The sequence below is a fragment of the Cloeon dipterum genome, chromosome 3 (assembly GCF_949628265.1).
Source record: "Cloeon dipterum chromosome 3, ieCloDipt1.1, whole genome shotgun sequence".
Taxonomy (NCBI): domain Eukaryota; kingdom Metazoa; phylum Arthropoda; class Insecta; order Ephemeroptera; family Baetidae; genus Cloeon; species Cloeon dipterum.
In genome coordinates, this window is record NC_088788.1 from 6,339,259 (window position 1) to 6,359,232 (window position 19,974).

Sequence of the window (19,974 nt, forward strand, 5' to 3'; positions counted from 1 at the left end):
AAAAGAGAAGGCGTTAAACCTGTAAAATAATAAAAATTGGATATTGGGGCTCTTTTGGTCAGAAGTAAATCAACAAATTGGTCGGTTAGGGTTCACTTTTGATGAAATAAATTTTTTTAACATTCAATTACTATCATTCCACTTTAAATGAGTTCTATAAGGATAAATAAAAATTAAACGATGGCAAATGGAAAGTTTTGGCATTATAATGACTCATTAAAGGCGTTAATGGACTCTTAACCAAATTGAAAGGCGCAAAAGTTATTAAACGAGTCATTCTGCTTGAAAAACTTGGTCAGTGCTCATAATAGAGCACGCAAAGAGATTTGTGCTGAGCGTGTAAGTGGCCAAAATTTGGCATCACGCTCTACAAACCGTTCGGCAGAGCAATTTCTATATTTCTTTTGATTCGAATCGCCGTGGAAAGCGTTCGCTGTTCGCTGCTTGGCTCAAAGGAAAGAAAGAAAGAAAGTGACTGCTTGCATTGCACAGAGACGTTTCTCGGTTTGTCAGATTGGTTATTATACTTATTATATACGCACATTTTACCATTTTACTTATCGGCCGGCGCTTTGTTCGGCCCGCTCGAATGCAGCTTATACGTTATTAGCGAGCAGTGCTGTGGATGCCCATCGGTTTTGCGCCGCGTGATAAATCGTCAGGCAAATATACCAGTTATAGCCGCAGCGGATGGACGTCAGCGCGAGCGTATTAAAGTACTCAGCTGGAAAAAATACGCCCAGCGTGCGTGTGTGTGTGTGAACAACGATATTATTACTGCGCGCACGGAATCTTATCGGCGGCGACGCGACGAAATGCGCTGAAACTGCAGGTGCCCTGAATTCCACCACACTTTGCGAAATTGATCGAATTATTTTGTAATCGTTATTACTTCACAATGCCAGCAACAGCGCTTTTGTTTTGAATTTGCTGATTAGGCGCGAGGAAAAGTCGTTGTTATGAGTTTTTATTTTGACAGAAGGGTCAAAAGCAAAGCGCGTTTCATATTGCATGTTTTGGAAAATTGGGTCAAGGCTTAGAATTTACATTTTACCAAGACCAAAACGTTTTAAAAGAAAATACTTAATTTCGGAAACAAGTTTATGAAAATTATAATTTTTTAGAAAATTTTTAAATTTTTGTTTCTAGCAATGAACAAAGTTTGCCAACAGAAATCTGTAAGAGCCTTTTTAGGGAGAGCAAATATATTTAAAAGCCACTAAAAATTAAGCAGGACATTGAAGTAAAAATCTAAATGAACTGCGTAAATTAATTTTATTGTTAAAAATTAAAAATAAAATTTTGTTACATAATTTTTTGATGTTATCATTACAAACAATTTAATTTTTATTTTATTTATTTATTGTAATTAAATTTTTCACATTTTATTTATTTTAAGCAAATTATTTATATTAAATTTAAATAACTTTTTATCAAACCTTATTAATAAATTGACAGTTTTTATTCTATCCAAAAATATTTAAATATTACAAGAACTCATGAAGGAAGGAAATTTCATTTCTGTAACTGTTTTCTGTTTTCAAATCAAAGAAGGTTTTGGTTATTTTTCTCTCCGAAATTTTGATCTCATATATATAATTTCTTAATATTTAATCGCCATTATCTCTTGATTGGTTCACTGAATTCTGCGCTCCCCCTTGATTAAATAAACGCCTTTCAATTCGTCTCGAAACGAAGAATAAAAATCGCTCGCGCTCAACGCGTCTTTCAAGCCGAAACGCCGAAATTTGTGATCCTGCGCTCATTCACCTGGATTCTTTTGCCGTGTGCCTTGTGTTGTTGAAGAAGAATTGATGCATAGAACGAGAAGGTTTGTGTGTTTCCTGTTTCCTGTGCGCGCGGCTGACAAGCAGCTGCTCTTCCAAAACGCACACACACGCCGCCTATTTAGGAGCAAATTCATTCTTCACTTTTGTGCTCCCGCAGATAGCTCGAGCAGCAACCCCCGATTCTTATACCACGAAAACATGAATGGGCTTTTCACTCCTGATCGCGCGGGGATCACTAGACTCGAGAATACGCACGCGGTGTCAGAGGTGCTTTGTCGAAAACCTCCTGCTCGTAATTACCTTTGATAGTTATATTTGGATCAAATTTTTGTATTAAAAGAAGAGAGAAAGCTAACCATTTACATTAATATTCATGGACCCTGTGGACGAACTAGTTTTTTTTATTTTAAACTAAATAAAGAATTATATTGTTTTGCAAAAGAATATGTCATAGTTTTGGAATTATTTAAAAACATTATAAAAATAATACACATGAAACATTTTAAACAAAAATAAATGTTTAGGGCTGCTGAAATTTAAATAAAATTATAAAGTTAATAAATTATGTTTAATACCGAGAGACTTTTTAAAAATTGTTGTTGCTCTAAGAACCGAGAGTTATGAATTCTTTTAAAGTCAAAATTGACCATGATTAGCAGTAACTTTTCTATTTTCGATAAAAGGAACAAACTTTTAATTTTTTTATTCATTTGTTAAGGATTTTGTCCATATTTAAATACGAATTGTTTTTCTCAACATGTAGTTTACCCAAAAAGTGCCACGCGCCGTGTTGCAATGACCTGGACGAGAGCAATAGTAATCTTCCAAGAAAATATTGTCAGCTCTGTAAATTTGGAAAAGAAAATGGGTAAAGTTTTATTTTTACCATTGCACGGCCCATTCTTGATTATTTTTATACCTTTTATTAAATTTCAAATTGTATATTTATATTAATATTTTTACCAGAAATATCCCTACAATAAAATTTATCGAAAATCTAAAGAAGTCAATGAATTTTGAGTTGATTTCTCGAAAATTGAATCTGAAATTTGCTGTACAAAATCTATGAGGTTGGATTTCTGAACGAAGGGGACATTTTCCAATTTAAATTGCTTGAAAATATAGTGAAATGAGATTGAACTAAAATTAAATTCCTTGTTTGTTAGAGTTGTTATGAATCTTTCTTTTACATTGAATGAAATTAAAGATAAGCATTTAAAAAAGAAATTGTTTTGAAATTTTAAAATTTTAAATGCTTGTTTTGCGGTGAATAGAAAGTTGTTTTAATTATTCATCTGTCATTTTTGAATTTAAATGTAATCACATTCAACTGTTTAAAAGAGTTCAGTTAAAATTAACTATAAACACTGCTGAGTCATCGTTCTCAAAATTATTTTCAATTGACCATTTGCATAAACCCTTAGTTATTGAAGCCGCCAACAGATGCCGCAACCACAGACTTTCTTAAAAATTTTGTTTTAAGCGATTTTATGGCATATCCGCTGCGATTTCAGGCTCAGTCTAGCTATTTTCCTTTTTTTAATTAATTTGATTTTTTTTGGACGTGCTGAACCGATTTTGGTTTTCAGCACGTCAAAAATTAGCAAATTAATTGAAGAATGTACAGTAGCTAGATTGAGTCTGAAAGCGCAGCGGAAGTGCCTTAAAATCGAAAGTCTACGGTGGCGCCATCTGTTGGCGGCTTCGAACACTTAGGGTTTATGCAACTGGTGAATTAATTTGAAAAACTTTGGATCTATACAAATCATCCTCAGTAAAAATTCACACTAGAATCTACTAGACGAATCATTAGTTTTTTTAACCAACCACCAGAAAGTAGAACAAGAATATCAAAAAAATTATAAAAATGGCTTTATTTCTTATCAAATTTTATGAAACTAATTGTAAGCTAATAGTATTTCATTAAATCAAAGCCAGATATTATGACATTTTGTTACTCAAAAATTTGGCGAAGAAAGATTTTCATTGACCTCATTCTCGTGGTTTTCCTTTCTACACCTTTGAAATTTTCCTTACCTAACAATTAAAAGAAAAGTCCGAATTTGTGAAAACGGGGCCGCGGAGAGCGAGTGGTAGAGGGGCTACGGTGCTGCCCCCACCCCGGTGCCGGCTGCGGCGGGCCGAGTGGACTGCCGGAGCAAGTGAGTGAGTCAGTTCGGCTCAGTCTAACAGTGGAACCGGTGCCGGCAGCCAGCAGCAGCAGTGCCGGCACACAGGGAGTGCTGCGCCGCTCACTCGAACTCACACTCACACACACACACACACAACCCGGCTGGATACACTTTTCGAGCATATCGACCCGCACCACCGCAATAAAGCTGCACACACCAATGGGTAAGAACGGCACACAACAACGAACCCCAACTCGATTTGATCGAACGCACCTCCTTAAAATATTCACCAAAAAATTCGTACCAGCGAAATTATTTAAATTTTTGCGTCGAGTAGAAAAGGAAACTGTACATATTTTTAGTAATTCCAGGAATTTGTTGTACGATTTACTAGTGATTCATTGACAGGCGGGAAAGTTCCTTTATTTCATTCAAGCGCGTCTCGGAACGGAAGTGTACGCGCGCGCGATGAGTAATTTCAATCTGATTTACACACGTTTTGAAGATTTCCGCCGGAATCGTGTGCCTTTGTCTTGATTTGTAAGCCACGAGCCGCGAGATGCACCGTCCGAATTAGCGATTCAGCAGATTTCGATCCGGGTCCTGCGTCAATCGGATCTGAATTTCAAATCATTGCACAATCCACTGCCGGGAGAAATTTTTTTTCGTCCTCCGCGCGTCCCGAAAAAAGTCGAGGACCATTTTTTTCTATGCCAACGAACCGCGCCGGATGCGTGTTTATTTTTACTCTTCTGTTTTTGTAATATGTTTTTTACGTGGATTGGCTTAAATTTGAATAAGTTAGAAAGCGGAAGCGCGAAGTCTAATTTGGCGTAGTGAGTGAGTCGATCGCACGTCAGAACGTCGTCGATGAGGCTTCTGCTCGTCGTGTGTGTGTGTCGCGACGATTTTAAATTGGATCACGCGGAGCTACACACCATTGAAATGTGCTAATCACAACATGCGAACAAACGCATTAACAAGTACTCTGCTTGCTTTTGGAAAGTAACGACGCGTTACGTGTTACACGGAGAAATTGCAAATTTGGCTAGAATTTTCGAGAGAGCAATTATAGACCGTATACTTTGTTCAAAGACTTTCCAGGCATGTCAATTAGTTAACTCTTGTCGGGTTAGGAAATAAAGACGCTGGACCGTTTTAGCGGTGCGTCGACATCTGATTCACTTTTGGGCATTTAATGAGTAGGAAAATTCCCATTTTAGGAATTTTAGAACACGCTGAATGTCCAAAAAATCTATCTGTGGAGCAAGTGAAAGAGCTAAATTTTCGTTAATTTTAGAAATTCTTGTGATATTATTTTTACAATGCATTCGACAAAAATTTAAATAATTTTGAAAAGTAGATTTAAGAAAAATTTTATTAATTTTTGGTAATTTTGGTTGGGATATTGTCGATCCCGTTGAGACTTGAAGGAATTCGTCGACCTATGCAGATTTTTTAGACCAGTTTTAAGTACAAAAATCTAATTCTGTTGAAAATTCATTAGTTTTTCTTACCGTCTCAAAAACCCTCATTTTTCCGGAAAAACACTGCATTGCAAACAACTGTTTTTGCGGGGTTTTCTACAATTTTTCCGAAACACATTCATTTTAATTGAGGATCAAAAATTCTCGTGATGGATGACCAAAAACAGGGATTATATAAAAGCCACTTAGAGTTACGAAAATACTGAAAATTTAAACAACCATCGTAATTTGTCGAATAATCTGACTTTTTTGCGCGAATTGAGACCGTGTCGGGGTTCAATTCGGGAAATTGCAGGAAATTTCAAAACGTGTTTTTTCCCAGCAGTTGTTTTGTGCAAAAAACAGTGGTGAATTTTTGCAAACCCTGCGATCGATTCCCAGTTCAAAGCTAAAAATTTAACTGAAAATCACGCACAATAATTATCCCCCTGAAAATTAGATTTTTTTGCAAAATAGTTTGAAATCCCTAAAGGGAAACTAGGACAACGTCAAACACGCAGTTATTTAAATATTATTTTTATTGAAATAAAAATGAATGATGTTTAAAAAACCGTTACGAACTGAAACTATCATCATTCTGATTTTAGAGGGCGTTCAATTGAATAAATTTGTTACTTTACATAAATAACTCAAGGAAGAAAATCAATTCAATGATGTTCGATTTATTCCATTGTCCCCTATTGTCAGAAATCGATACACTTCTAGAAGAAATCTACCTGTCTTAAATCAAGAATAGAAATTCCCAGAGAAAAAAATTGTATAGTTTCGAAGTCGAGTATAGCGCACGAAAAAAATTGTTACTCGCCGCTGCGTCTGATTAATCACGTCTAGCATTGAGGAGCAAAAAGCGGCCCACCTCGTGCCTTCCTGCTGCTGATTTTTTTTTTTGCCTTCGTGTTGTGCGTATATTTACTTTCACTGACGCGTCGCCGCGTCCTTTTGATGATTTGTGGGCATCCCGGTTCGCCCGCATTCTGCTATGCCGATCACGTCGGTGCCAGACAATAGGGTATTTTGTTCTTTTGCCTAGACCTGCTCTCTCTCTCGATAAAATATACATGATTCCCGTGTTTCGAGCGCGCGTGCCGAGGTCTCCTCTCGCAAATTCGGTCATTTCCACCCTGCTGCGTTTACTGTGTGCGTGTGTGTGTAATTTTTTTTCATACACGCCATTTGTCGACACTTCTTTTCTGTGAAAGCACGCGCGGCTGCTGCAGTTGTGTGTGACTCGGTCGAAGAGCATTCTTGGGCGTCGCATTCCTCCTATAAAAGAGCCAGCAGCAGCAGCAGCAACGTCCGTCACGTGTGTGGTCACGTCCAGCGTTTCTATACCTTGACAAAGGGTTGGCATTAAGCTAAATATTTATTTTATTCCACCTGGATGCTCACCTGGGGCTAAAAAGAGCAAAATAGGTTTCAAAACGAGCAGGGAATTGCATGAAAAATATATAAAAAGGGAAATTTAAAACAAGGTGGAATTAGGTGCTTATGAGAATTACTGGCAAGAGATTTTCAGATTGAGGGCATCTTGAAAATAATTCATCCCTTATTTTCGCAATCTTTTGTGCTGCAAAGAGAAATATTAAACCTAATTTTTGGTAAATATTAAATGAAGGAAAGGTAAAAATGAACACGAATCTTAGAGCTTTGAGATATTGAAGCTCAGCTCTTACAATCTAATGTTTCAGAATTTACACATAAAATTTAGTCCGAGTTCTCCACAAGTATGCGGATTGATTCATATGGTAACAGTTGAAATTAATGTTGAAATATTAATTAGAAATAGTGATCTAGCTACTAGTTTGAATAATTATCTTAACAATGTGCAAATAATTTCATTAGGACTGAGAAACAGTTAGATTTCGGAATTTGCAAAATTTCTAGAATATGGTTTTCCAATTTGTTCCTTGTTTGCGATTCCTCTCGTCACGATTTATCCAATGGTGGGCAAATTTTCGTACTAAATAATTTCATATTTTCAATAAAGGAGACAGTGCTCACCACTTGATTTTGGAGCTGATTGTCTCAGAAAATTAAAAGGTGACTTGTGAAAATTGCTCCTATTACGTATAGAACGCAAAGGTTGATATATTTTTATCTTTTCAGAATTTTTCATTAATTATTCATAAAGCAGTTTTGTAGGTTATCTTTTGATTAAGAAATTGCTGCCAGTAATGAAAATTTAAAGGCAGATTTATTGAAAAGAGCTTGATTTTCATGAAACCTTGCAGTATTTGCTAGTCTCCCTGCTATAATTAAAGTACTGCAATTTTATTTAATAATTAAACACATGTTAAACAAAAACGTAGTAAAATGTATATAAATAATATATTTTTCCATATTATTTTAATGTCAGAAATGCTATTTTTTAAATGTATAAATTGATTTATTTATTATTAATATTATATTAATTTATTTTTAAAAATTAATTTTTAAACAATACTTAAGCTTTAAATTTGTTTACTATTTGTTATTGCATTGTTTTTAAACATATTTAATATAAATTTTAAACAACCAGTCCGTTTTCTGATAAATAAATTAAGAACAATTAATTTCTGGGGTAGAAACTGAATATATATTAATAATTCACAAAGATTCGGTACAAAATCTAGATTCTCTAAAACAAAAACAATTTCCAAGAGATAAAGATCAGTTCACAACTCTGCAATTGAAATCCGTGTGCGCGATTACAAGCAGTGATACTCTCTGATGGCATAATAAATTATTGGGGGCGAGCTATAGAGCCGGCTCTCGGGGGTGGCTTTGCGTCGTCGGGGGTGCATTTATTGCGTCGTCGTCATCAGCGGCGCGCATCGACCGGTCCGCTTTTTCTAGTCTAGAAGAGGGCAGCACAGACAAACACACACAATAATCACAGAGAGCAAAGCACAGTCGATGCGAGGCCAAATGAAATAATATGCAGGGTGGGAGCGTGCCAAGCTAACGCGAGAAAGCAACCCCTGCACACGGGGGAGAAACTGCATGCACTTCCTGCCACCCGCCTGCTTCTATTTGTAGCAGATCGATATTTATATTCGGCGACAAAATCGAGCTGGAGGGAAGCTGTCGCCTGCTCCCCCCGTCCCGAGCGTGGAAGTGTGCCTTCCGGGCTTTTATTTTTCGTCTGTCGGCACGGCTCCAATAATTTGGCATCAGAGGATGTCAATTTGAATGACGATTCAAGGGGATGCAAACATAAAACTAAAATACAAAGGCTCAAAAGTGGTTCAAAGTCGTATTTTATATTTCTTCTGATCATTTAAAATGTTATAAATAGATTTTCTAAGTTTTAAAATTAATTAAATTTAAAATAGTTCGCTTTGGAAATGGTTTTTCGAAAGACGAAGCAATAAATAAAAAGCAGGCATGTTATAAATTCATGCAAACATAGCCTCTGAAGGCTTGCGTCATAATTTAGATTAATATCTTGAGTAGTTATTACTATGAATAAAAAACATGGCGTCAATTTAATCAGCCAGACACCTTGGGACGCCATTTTTCATTAATATGCGCAAAAAAGGAAGTCACAAAATACTAAAAACAATTTTTCGGACTAAAAAACTAACGCATTTTTTAATTCTAGAAAATAAAACTAGAATATTATATTTTTAATTACTTTCCGGAGTAAAAGCCTCCTTGTAAAACTGCTTAATTAATCAAACGACCCTTTTTAAACTCATTTAAATAGAATATATTTTTTTTCTTGGCACCGTCCTCACCGATTTCTAACGCTCGATTCAACAGCTAGCCGCCCATTTAAATTTGGTGGTAACAGTAGTCCGCTAGGACGCATAGCCTTCGTGTTTGGCACGCAACGAGGAGTTATTCACACTCTCCTTTTATGCCACGGTGGGAAGAAGAAAAAATCGCCCACTTCCTGGCTAGAGAAGAGGCGCGCGTAGACGCAGGAGCGACCGATCCGCCGCCGAGAGAATGCCGAATGCCAGCCCGCGGACAATTTTTACCGTGGTGCACGGCACACTCGCACATCATTAAAGATTACATGCGAGACGGACGGACGACCAACGCACCTCCGCCTCCGCACACGCTCGCCCCCGCCTTCACTTATTTCAAATAACTATAATTTGTTCAATTATCTTCTCATTTTATCAAAAGGGAGAATTTAATGAGGCTTATATTTTATTTTTCATTTAAAAATGTGCAGTTCATTAATATTGTTATTTTTTTTATTAAATTAGCCATTGGTGAATAATTTATTTCTTGAAATTTGGTTCAGATAAAATGTAAAAAAAATTAGTAAAGGAGCATGGACCTATGTGATTATGTTATAAAATTATTTCGATGCGGTGTGTCTCAGCGTTGTCCTTGATTATTAATAATTGCCGTAAATATTATAAAAATTGCAACAAATCTTTTATTACTTTTTATATCGACAATTAGAGAATTATTTTTTATTGTTCGATTATTTCTGTTTGAAAATAAATTAGCCATCCAAGCCTTGCGGCTGGTTGTAAAATTTGACGCCTGGCTCGTCGGGCGCCGGCCTCTGTTCTCGTTTTCTCGGGCTTTACGCACCTGAGACCAAGCGTGTCGCTTCACCTGCTCTCGAGCAGCGAGCAAAAGGAGCGTGCAGCAGACGAGATCGTTTTGGTGAACACGAGTTGTCACAGGCGAAGAACACAACTTGAGCCGCGCACACCATTCACTACGTACAAATATACAACTTTTATACGCTTAGCAGAGAATTGTTCCGCCGAAAACACATTGTTCGATTGGGCAAAGTGCAAAACCTGAATTGCCTTTCAAATGTAAATGATTCAGAAATAATTAGTTTCTTAGCAGAAGGACCAGATCAGATGATTTCAATATTAATCCTCGAAAAATAACCAAATGTGGTGAATTAATTGAAGGTCGATTATCTTTATCGAATTTAATTGAATTCCCGGCACAGCAAGGCCGTTAAGTTGCGTTTACCGAGAAGCATCCCAAAGATGATTTAGTCGCCCACAAATTACAGAGGGGGACCAAAACTGTGTTGTATGTATGTATTTTACGCCGCCGCAGTCGCGTAATTACCTGAGGGTCAAGGGTCGGCAGCCAGGTCGGGCTGATTCACTCCCGCGCCGGGCAGACCATTGTTGCTTTTATCTGATGCCAAAGTAATGGATGTTGGTTGGCGGCGCCAGACTCGCCCAATATGAGATATATTGAGTCCTTTCCTTTGTTGGTCCTCACACAGTAATTTGTTTTGTGCATTGTAAAACTTCGACGTTTAAAATTGCGAAATACAAATTTAAAAAAAAAGATGTGCAGCAAGTTTATTGTATAGTAATAAAATTAATGATTTTTTTTACTAATTTTGAACTTAATTTAAATTTATTTTCACAGAATTGCCCATATTTTTAATAATATATGTTTTGTAAAAAATTATATTTTATAAATTGAAGACGAATATGCCAAAATGTAATAGATACATATCGACTGAGTCGGAATTTTGAATGTTGTAGGGCTGCAAGAGGTTTTGAAGATTATCACTTATCAAATCATAAAACATTTTTTCCTACATGACTACTTATTCTAGATTATTTAATTATTTTTTATAAAAATTCACCAGTTGTATAAACCCTTAGTGTTCGAAGCCGCCAAAAGATGGCGCCACTGTATAATTTCTTAATAAATTTCAATTGAAGGCATTTCTGCTGCGATTTCAGACTCAATCTAGCTACTGTGCATTCTTCAATTAATTTGCTATTTTTTGACGTGCTAAAAACCAAAATCGGTTCAGCCAATCGCCGTAGAATCGTGAAAAACTATTTTTGGAATAAAAAAATCTTTTACAACGTTTCTACGGCGAATGGCTGAACCGATTTTGGTTTTCAGAACATCAAAAAAAGCAAATTAATTTAAAAAAAAGCAAAATAGCTAGATTGAGTCTGAAATCGCAGCGGAAATGCCTTAAAATCGCTTAAAACAAAATTTTTAAGAAAGTCTGTGGTTGCGGCATCTGTTGGCGGCTTCAATAACTAAGGGTTTATGCAACTGGTCAATTGTAGTAGCTTTCAAACTTACGTTATTTCTTCAGCATAGCTATAATTATATTTATTCATCCTTTTGGTGGGCCTCAGACCATCACATACATACATTTTCATATTTATTGTCGGGCAGAAAACGGCGCACATTACGCTGACTGGGTCAGAATTTGATTAATGAGCTCACATTGTACGAAATCCGGCGGTGAGAAAAAGGCGAACACTCAGCAAAAGCTCCTCGGTGCGCCTCATTATGCTGATCGCAGCAGACAGCTTCTCACAGGCAGCCGATGCAAATGAAAAAAAGAGCCGTTTGCTCCGAAAAGTGGCCAAAATTGGGTTAATCGGCGAAATTGCTGAGAGGAAAATTTGTAATTGCAATAAGTGCACGCAGCGTGCACGTCATCTCGGCGCGGACGATGAGGAAAACGGATGCAGTAGTCACTTGTTTTCTCTGCTCGCAGGCGCATCGTGTTAATAGTGGAGTTACGTGAGCGACGCGGCGAAATGAAAAAAAAATAGTGCACATACGCCTTCTCTAATCAAGGGCAAGCTACTGTATATTATACACTTCGCGCAATGTGTCGCAATCGTTTCTCTTCTTTCTTTCCCTCATAATCGCTGCTGAAGAAATAAAAGTGCCGTCAGCAAAATGACAATTCTTTAATGTAACCTGGCTCTTCTCTTTTAAAAGATTTTAACTACAGAGAATGAAACCATACGGTCTCGACCACCAAAAACATAAAATAAATCATCCAACGCTCACTCCAAAGTAACACCCAAACCCTTTTTTCCAAAATTCAATGGGTCCAAGGGAAAAGGAACTAAAATTATTATTTTTAAATTATGTTTTTACAACTGTTGTTTAAATATGGTTGGTGTTTTGGGGTAGAGGGTGAGAAACCCTGGTTAAAGACCCACTGAAACTATATTTTTGTGCGTTCCTATCGATTCGTGAGGGTCGAAATAGGGTTTGAAAAATAAGTTTTTCTAACGAAAATTTTATTGAGATGTGCGAGCAGAGGCGCTAAGTAAAACGCACGTTGCTTTGGCGCGCGCAACACATGAACCTTTGGGTCGCTACTGCGCAAGCGTCGCCCTTCTGACGTCACAGCTCTCTCAGCTGCCAATACCAAGCGTGAAGCATGGCTGTGACGTCACAGGGATGGCGCTTGCGCAGTAGCGATTCAAAGGTTCATGCGATTTGCGCGCCAAAGCAACGTGCGTTTTACTTAGCGCCTTTAAACATTATTTTTGATCCGAAAAACTAGTTACCCTACCTGTTTCGACCCTCAGGAATCGATTGGAAGATTCGAAAATGTCGTTTCAGAGGGTCTTTAAACCTTTTAGTTTATTATTGTAGTGCAGAGTCCTGACGAGTCAAATTCTTGGCAGTATTATTTGCAATTTTCTTGGTTTAAACTAGAGACTTTTTCCAATTAAAATAGTAGGAAATTTCTTTTTTGTTGTTCACATTAGATTATCTCGAAAATTTCTTTAGTTAAAACACTATTTTTTACACAATTCCGGAATATATCCAAAATGTTCATATTTTTATTTTATTTTATTGTGTTCGTTTGATCAGGCTTTATTATAAGAAGTAGTACACTCTTTATTTCACAATAATTGTGTCAGTTCTTAAATTTTGTTTCGAAAAATATCCCCTAAATAATTCCGAAAACAATATTTATTACTCTCTTTGGTCAAATGTAATGCGAACAATCAGTTTTTAAAATGAAATAAGCCACGACATGCTGATTAACATACTAATTTATTCCACACAAACGTTAATGTAAACAATGATCAGGCAGAAACGAAACAAAAGCATTATTTGCGAGCGACGTTTTTCCAGTTACAGGCGGATTGGTGCGCGCGCGCTGAGAACAATCGGGCGCAGTTCAAGGAATTCCGCCTGCCTATAAATATATCAGCTTTTATTGGAGAAAAGAGCAGAGCGAATTTTGACGACGAAACAACAAGATCCGCGCGCGCGAGAGAGAGACTGTGTGTGCATATACATATATAAATACAAATAATTAGAATAGAGGAGCGTCGTGGCCGCGCAGCCGGCGCTGTGTGTGGAGTCTGTATGTGCCGCTGATGCGGCTGCTGCCGGGCGTGAGGTGGTGTGTGTGGGCCCGTGAAGGCCGGCTACTACCATTCCTTTATAGGGTATCACGGAGGTGGTCATGCCAAATAAGAAACGCACCACTCTGCAGCTCTCTCGGCTCTTTCTTTCGCTCGACGCACCGCCCGAATGATCCGCGGGCATCCAGCCAAAGGGTTCACCGCCATTAGGCCTTTTAAAACTTACGGAAAATTGTATTTCGAGCGTTCTTTCTAAAGAAAATTTAAATAAATAAATTTTGTTTTCCGTTTATTGTCAGTTTCCTCGGAAAAATTGCATTTCTCAAAGGTGAAAATGGCGATATTAATTTTTGAATAACTTAATTCATATTGGAAAGAAAATTGAGTAGGAGAACGTGTTTTTGCAACAATTCTTTTCTGCACTGCTTACCGAAAAGACAAAACTTTTTACTTGCAGAGTGAACAAACTGATTGAAAGGGGCTAAATTGTTCAAGTTTTTAATCAATCCAAATTTTAAAGCAAATCGTATGTTTTTGTTCAGATTTTAACGATTTAGTTGGTTTTTTTAACCAAATTAAAAAGGATAATCGAAATTTAGTAGTTTTCAAAGATAGAGCTGAAAAGTAAAAAAATACAGTACAAAATTCATGTGTAATAAATAAGGGCAAAACTTGAAGAATAGAAGTTGGAAAACTGATGAAAGAAATTAATCTCTAAGCTTTTTCCAAATCATTTAAATATGAAAAGCAAAACAATTTCAATTTAAATAAGAACAAATTACATTTATTAAACCGAATATTTTGTTAGTTTCTTCACAAGATTTAAATCTATATAAATATTTGCAAAACATAAAAGCAAAAACTATTGAATTAAAAATTTCAATTTCGTTGAATAATCATTTTTCTTAATTAATAATTCAGTCTGTTTTATAATTCTTTATAAAAATATTCTATATTTGATTACACAAATTGCATACCGATTTTTTTTCGCTTGAGCTTGAAATAGCACGGTCTGATTGAGACTTCATTTGATGTTCGGAACGAAAGGGTTGCTCTTCAAAATTTCTAAGCTCTTTTAATCGCCCTTCCCTCGCCCCTCGATTTTTCGCAGCTTAATTGGACTCATTACATGCATGAATTTCTTTATCGTGCTTGTTGGCGGTCAGCCAGAACGGTCAAGGGCGCCGTTTTACACCGGACACGCATATTTTTATAAAGTTGTAATTTAGAGACTACCAATTAGACCCTTGCGTGCTCCGTACGTGATTCCGAAAAAGTTAAGCTTGATCATTTTTACAATTAGAGTTGTATGCCTGATTATTCGAATTACTTTTTGTTATTTTATTCGATTAATAATTATTATTTATTGTTTGAATTTAAAACTAAACGAACTTCGGATAATTTCTCCGTATATGTAATTTATTAATATAATGCGAAGGTGGTACGCAAGAAAATTATATTTCCTAATTAAAGGAAACTGCAATGATTTCCATTTGAGACAGATAATAATTATGTTAATATTTAATCTAATACGATCTGCGGATTTTCATTGGAAAATTATCAATTTTTAAGAATGACTTTCTAGATAAACAAAAGAAAAGTCTTGGCTTTTTAATTATAATCATTTCCATAATCAAGTTTTGTGCAATTTTAATAAATTCTTTTCACTCGGCTAAGCTTATTTCTCTCTATCTCATCTTTTGGTTTAACACGGAGCGGAAGAAAGGCAATCAAACAGAAATTAGTCGAAAGCGGCCGTGTAGTAATGATAATAATTGCGGCGGTCTAAAATTCCGGTGCCAAGTAGAGTGCGAATTAGTTTTAAAAATAACGCTGGCTGCGTGTTTCAGATGACTGGAAAGAGGACTCGCAGCTTCAAATGTGCGGTGCATCATCGTGACCGGGAGGTCAGCAGTGAAAACGACTTCCACCTTCTAATCCAGGAGCCGCCGGTCTTCAGAAAGTGAGTCAGCCTACTTTATTTCTTGATAAAAGCCGCACGGCCGTGCATGCTGATAAGACCTTTTGTTTCCACGCACCCGACAGCAAAAGAATATATAAAGAAAGAAAGGAAGAAAGAAAGTGAATTTACAGCTTGGCGTGAGTGATGTGCGCGCTCGAGTTTCGTTGTCAGTCATTCGCAGATAGAAGAGATAGACAGATTTCAATCTTTTATTTTATTTTTGACTCTGTAATTTTGCTTTCTTTTCCGTCAAAGAGATAAGAGGATGATGGAAAGTGCTTCTTCTTTGGAGTTGAGTTATATCTAATTGCAAAAATCCCGAGCATATCAAAAATGCAAATTGACAAACAAAAAATAAATATTACAAAAAGGATTTTACAGTGAATTTTTCTGAAATGAGCACACATTAGTCTTGAGTTCAGGTAATTTTAATGATTTAACATCGCCAAAACGAACATCCGTCTAAAAAAATAATTATTTTTCATTTTTTTAACGTTTTAAGGTTATTTAAAAAAATGGAGAGCTTTTAGAATGACGTATACGTGGCTGTAGAAAAAAATTATGCACCGTTGATTTCGTTTTGTTAACACAAGCATTTTTATGCAAATCTCAGAGCGGTAGATCAAAGGTCAAGGTCATTAGTTAAAATAAATTAAAAAATACACAAAATTATTAAACCTCGAATTTTAGTAATATTAAACAGCTACATTTAGAGATGCGTGAATTTTCAGAAGCTAATTTTTAATCACACTTCAGGTCATGAATTCAATAAGTAATCACAACCGAAAATAATTTTTAAAAAACAGAAAGAATCATGATTTAATTTAAAAAAAAAAAAAACTATCATTCGTATTTAACTTTCTGTCATATCCGTTTTTGATTCGAAACGAACTTCTTTCAAGACAGAGTGCACGTGCGGGCGTGGAAACGGCGATGCGTCAGCGCGAGTGGAAAAAGGTTGCAGACGTGTGCAAAGGCGCTGGCCGGCGCGCGGCTTATTTTTCGGCGGCCGCGCCGCCGTCGCTGCCTCGGATTGAGTGCTAATTTATGCTCGAAATGAGCGGTGGGTGCTGCGTGGGGTGCCGCCGGCCCCGAGAGAGAGAAAGAGAGAGAGAGAGGGCAACACTCACACGTGGATAATTCGGCAGACACTCGCTCTAATGGTACACCAATGTCCCGAAATAACCAAGCCGACTCTTTATTTTGTCTGGCGCCCCAGTGCCCACTCGCAGCAAGGCTCTCTCTCTCTCTCTCTCTCTCTCTCTCTCTCTCTCTCGTGCTTCACCCAGGCAAACAATCAATCGATGCCGCCCCTAATCGTTTGCCGCGGCCGCCGCGGGAAAGTGTAAGCCCCCCGAGCAAACGCTGCTCTGCCATCTCTTTGATCTTTCTCTCTCGTTTGGCGTAAATATTTACGTGCCTGCTGTCGGCCGCGGCGCGCGAAAAAGCACGCGTCTCTGAATGTGTTGCAAACTGAGCTGAAAATTTGATATTTCCACTTTATTCGGCGACTGATACAATCAATCGGCCTTAAAAATTGAAAATAAAATGTTCATTTCACCCCTTTTTAAAGCTTGATGGATATTTTCAAAATAAATTTGAATTTCCACCAGAGAGGGATTTTTTGGCACATTCGAGAGACAATTTTTTCCATGATGCACCATAAATACTAAATTTTGGAGGAGAAACAATGAATTTTACAAAATATACTATTGTAGCATCATTCAATTAATTTTCACATATTTTATTCTTTACATCTTATTTGGTGACTTTTTCTTACGTATGTTTTTTTTAAATAAAATTGCTCAACAAGTAAATACACATCACAAATGTGTTTCCCTTCCTAACGTAGATGGTTAAGATGTTAAATTACAAAATCTAAAAATTTTAGACTAAAAGATGATCATTAAATTTACCAAATAAAATCTCTCCCCAAAATCTACACTGTTAATTGTTATTTTGGGTGATTTTTGGATATTTTAAACGAGTTTTAGTGGTGATTCCAGAGGCTAAAAATTCTTGAATTGTCATGATTGGTGCCTTCTTCTTGATGTCTAAAAGTAAATCATATAGCAGTCGCTCAAAATAATGGTCAATCGTCCACCCTTTACGGAAGAAAGACTCATTTCAGAGTTTCCAATTAAAGATGATGAAATTTTTCAATAAACTTTAAACCCCCTTTACAAATCATGCTTTTTTGTTGTGTTTTTATAGAAAAATGTGAACGAGGCCTCCCTTATAAAGCCTTTATTGATAGATTTCGTTGAGAACTAATCCTGTGAACTAGATCCCTTGTCACGTAGCGCTTTGATCTTTTGAGCTTTGGATGATCGTTTTTTCACCTGATTCCCTCCATTTGTGTCCACCTGCACGACGCAGTATTCCGCGAGAAGCCATGTTGCTCGCACATATACCAAAGCTCTTCTGGATACATTTTGTGTGATAACTTGCTGTGAAAAATTTTCGGCTGTTAAATTAGCCTTTTTTCAAACTGACTAGTGAAAACAGCTTCAGTTTGTCATTTTGCGATGCTACGCGTAGTTCGGATTGCATTTCATCGAATGATAAACTTTACATTAAGGTATCAATACTACTCAAAATAGAATTAGTGTAGATGTGAAAATTTATCTGGGACAATTGTGTTTTAGAATGGTGCGGATCATAGCGGACGAGTTCCTGACTGAGGAACGGGACAGAAAGTACTACGCAGACCACTACACATGCTGTCCACCGCCACTTTTTGTCATCTTCGTTACTCTTCTCGAGGTAAGCTGAATATTACGTGGAAGAATGTTAACCGATTGAAAAGAAACTCGTCAAAGAGTATTTTTCCCCCTGCCGTTATTTATGACCGAATTGTGTTATCAACGGGTTCAAACGCCCAAAAACTAATGCCGAAAATTCTGGTCTATACAATCGAGCGCAAGAACAGTTAAGAGACCGTCATAAATCCAGCCTGCTCACCTTTTTGTTTACGACAGGTACAATGTTTTGGTATTTACCAAAGCGAAATTGAAGAAATACATTTATGTATTTTTATTAAGAAAATGCTGTAGTTGATACAATGATTAAAAAGCCAACAAGTTGCCATAACTCACCGGAATTTACAAGTTTTTTTTTTAATTATTTAATTTTGTTTTCGAAGCAAATGCATCAAATTCATTCAGAGTTATGAACATTTCATTTTGGACAACTGAAGTTGAGGGAAAAAGTGTATATATTTTTAATTTGTTTATTAAAAGTTGTAAAACATTTGTAAATTCAATTCATATCACATAATATTGAAATTTAATTAATATAAAGCAAGTGAATAAAATTTTTATATGAAATAAATAATATTAATTTTTTTATAGTATTATTTTACTTTTATTGGCATGTTTAGCGTAGAGCTTGGCAAACTTGAAGTCTTATTTAGAATTTAAAACGTTAAAAATCCAGAAAACCTTTCTATATAAGTAGCTTTGCAGGGATTTCAGCGTTATATTTAGCGAAAACTAATTAGAAACCTTTTCCGGGCTTACATTTCCATTTAAGGCCATCGTATTTTTGTTTAAAATTTGTTATTGTTTAAAGAAATCCACAAATTGTATATATTTGTAAAATCTATTTTTTAGCTTTCGAAACGTGCTGTGATCAATTTAAAAAAAATAGAGGAACATTACTCGCTTTCAAATATGTAAATGCAGAGTTTGCTGTTTCTCTAGCATTGTATCAAAGCTTACAAGGTAAATTTTGCGATATGTTTGACCCTCGAGGTCTCGTGGACAAGCCAAAGCTTCCTGCCCTTTAAGATATTCAGGCGGTATTAGTCGAATTCATTTTTAATTTATCAATTTGGACACGAAAAATTTTAAATAGGTGATGCAACAGAACAAAATTGATTATCTGCCATCGAAAATTGCGTTGGTGTGTATTGGGTATATTTAATTTTAAGAAATGATTACGTACAGCTTACACCCATTTAAATGACCTTCGAAATCTGAAAAATAATTTTTAACCATTACCTAAAATTTTCTCTGAAAAAAAGGTGAGAATTAAAATTTCCCAGGTTGAGCCGTTTATTTAATTTATGAGAAAAGTGGCAGCAAAGTTTGCATGCTTTTCAACTGTCTTACTTAAAATCCAATTTTATTTCACAAAAACATTTTCCTAAAAGGTTCCGTATACGCTGTTGGACAGATCTCGACGAGAGGAATCGAAATCTGCCAAATAATACTGTAATGTGGTCAAACGCTGGAAATTTTGGAGAAAATGTGAAATTTTTTAATTTTTACTGTTGCAAGGTCCTTCTTTGATTGTTGCAAATTGTAAAACAAATTGTTTATCGATCAACTGCTTGTTGCATCCAACAATTCAAATAATTTTCAACTGTCGCCCTGAAACAATCCACTTTAATTATTGCTTGGTTTGATTTAAAGAGGAATGATACTGCAAAAGCCTGGAAAATGCTTGTTGCCAATGCATAAAATCGTCCCTTAGGATTCAGTTAAAGCCTAAATTGACCTAAGAAGCGCTGTAATTTTT

At 36.3% G+C, this 19,974-nt stretch overlaps 1 protein-coding gene across 1 annotated transcript in view; it reads left to right on the forward strand.

The window, feature by feature from the left end:
* The window catches only part of stet (stem cell tumor), a 99,877-nt gene that overhangs the window by 71,405 nt on the left and 8,498 nt on the right, over positions 1–19,974 (forward strand). The window contains exons 5-6 of the mRNA XM_065482167.1: positions 15,338–15,450; positions 18,099–18,216. Coding sequence (XP_065338239.1) covers positions 15,338–15,450; positions 18,099–18,216 — 231 coding nt within the window. The remainder of the gene's footprint in view (positions 1–15,337; positions 15,451–18,098; positions 18,217–19,974) is intronic.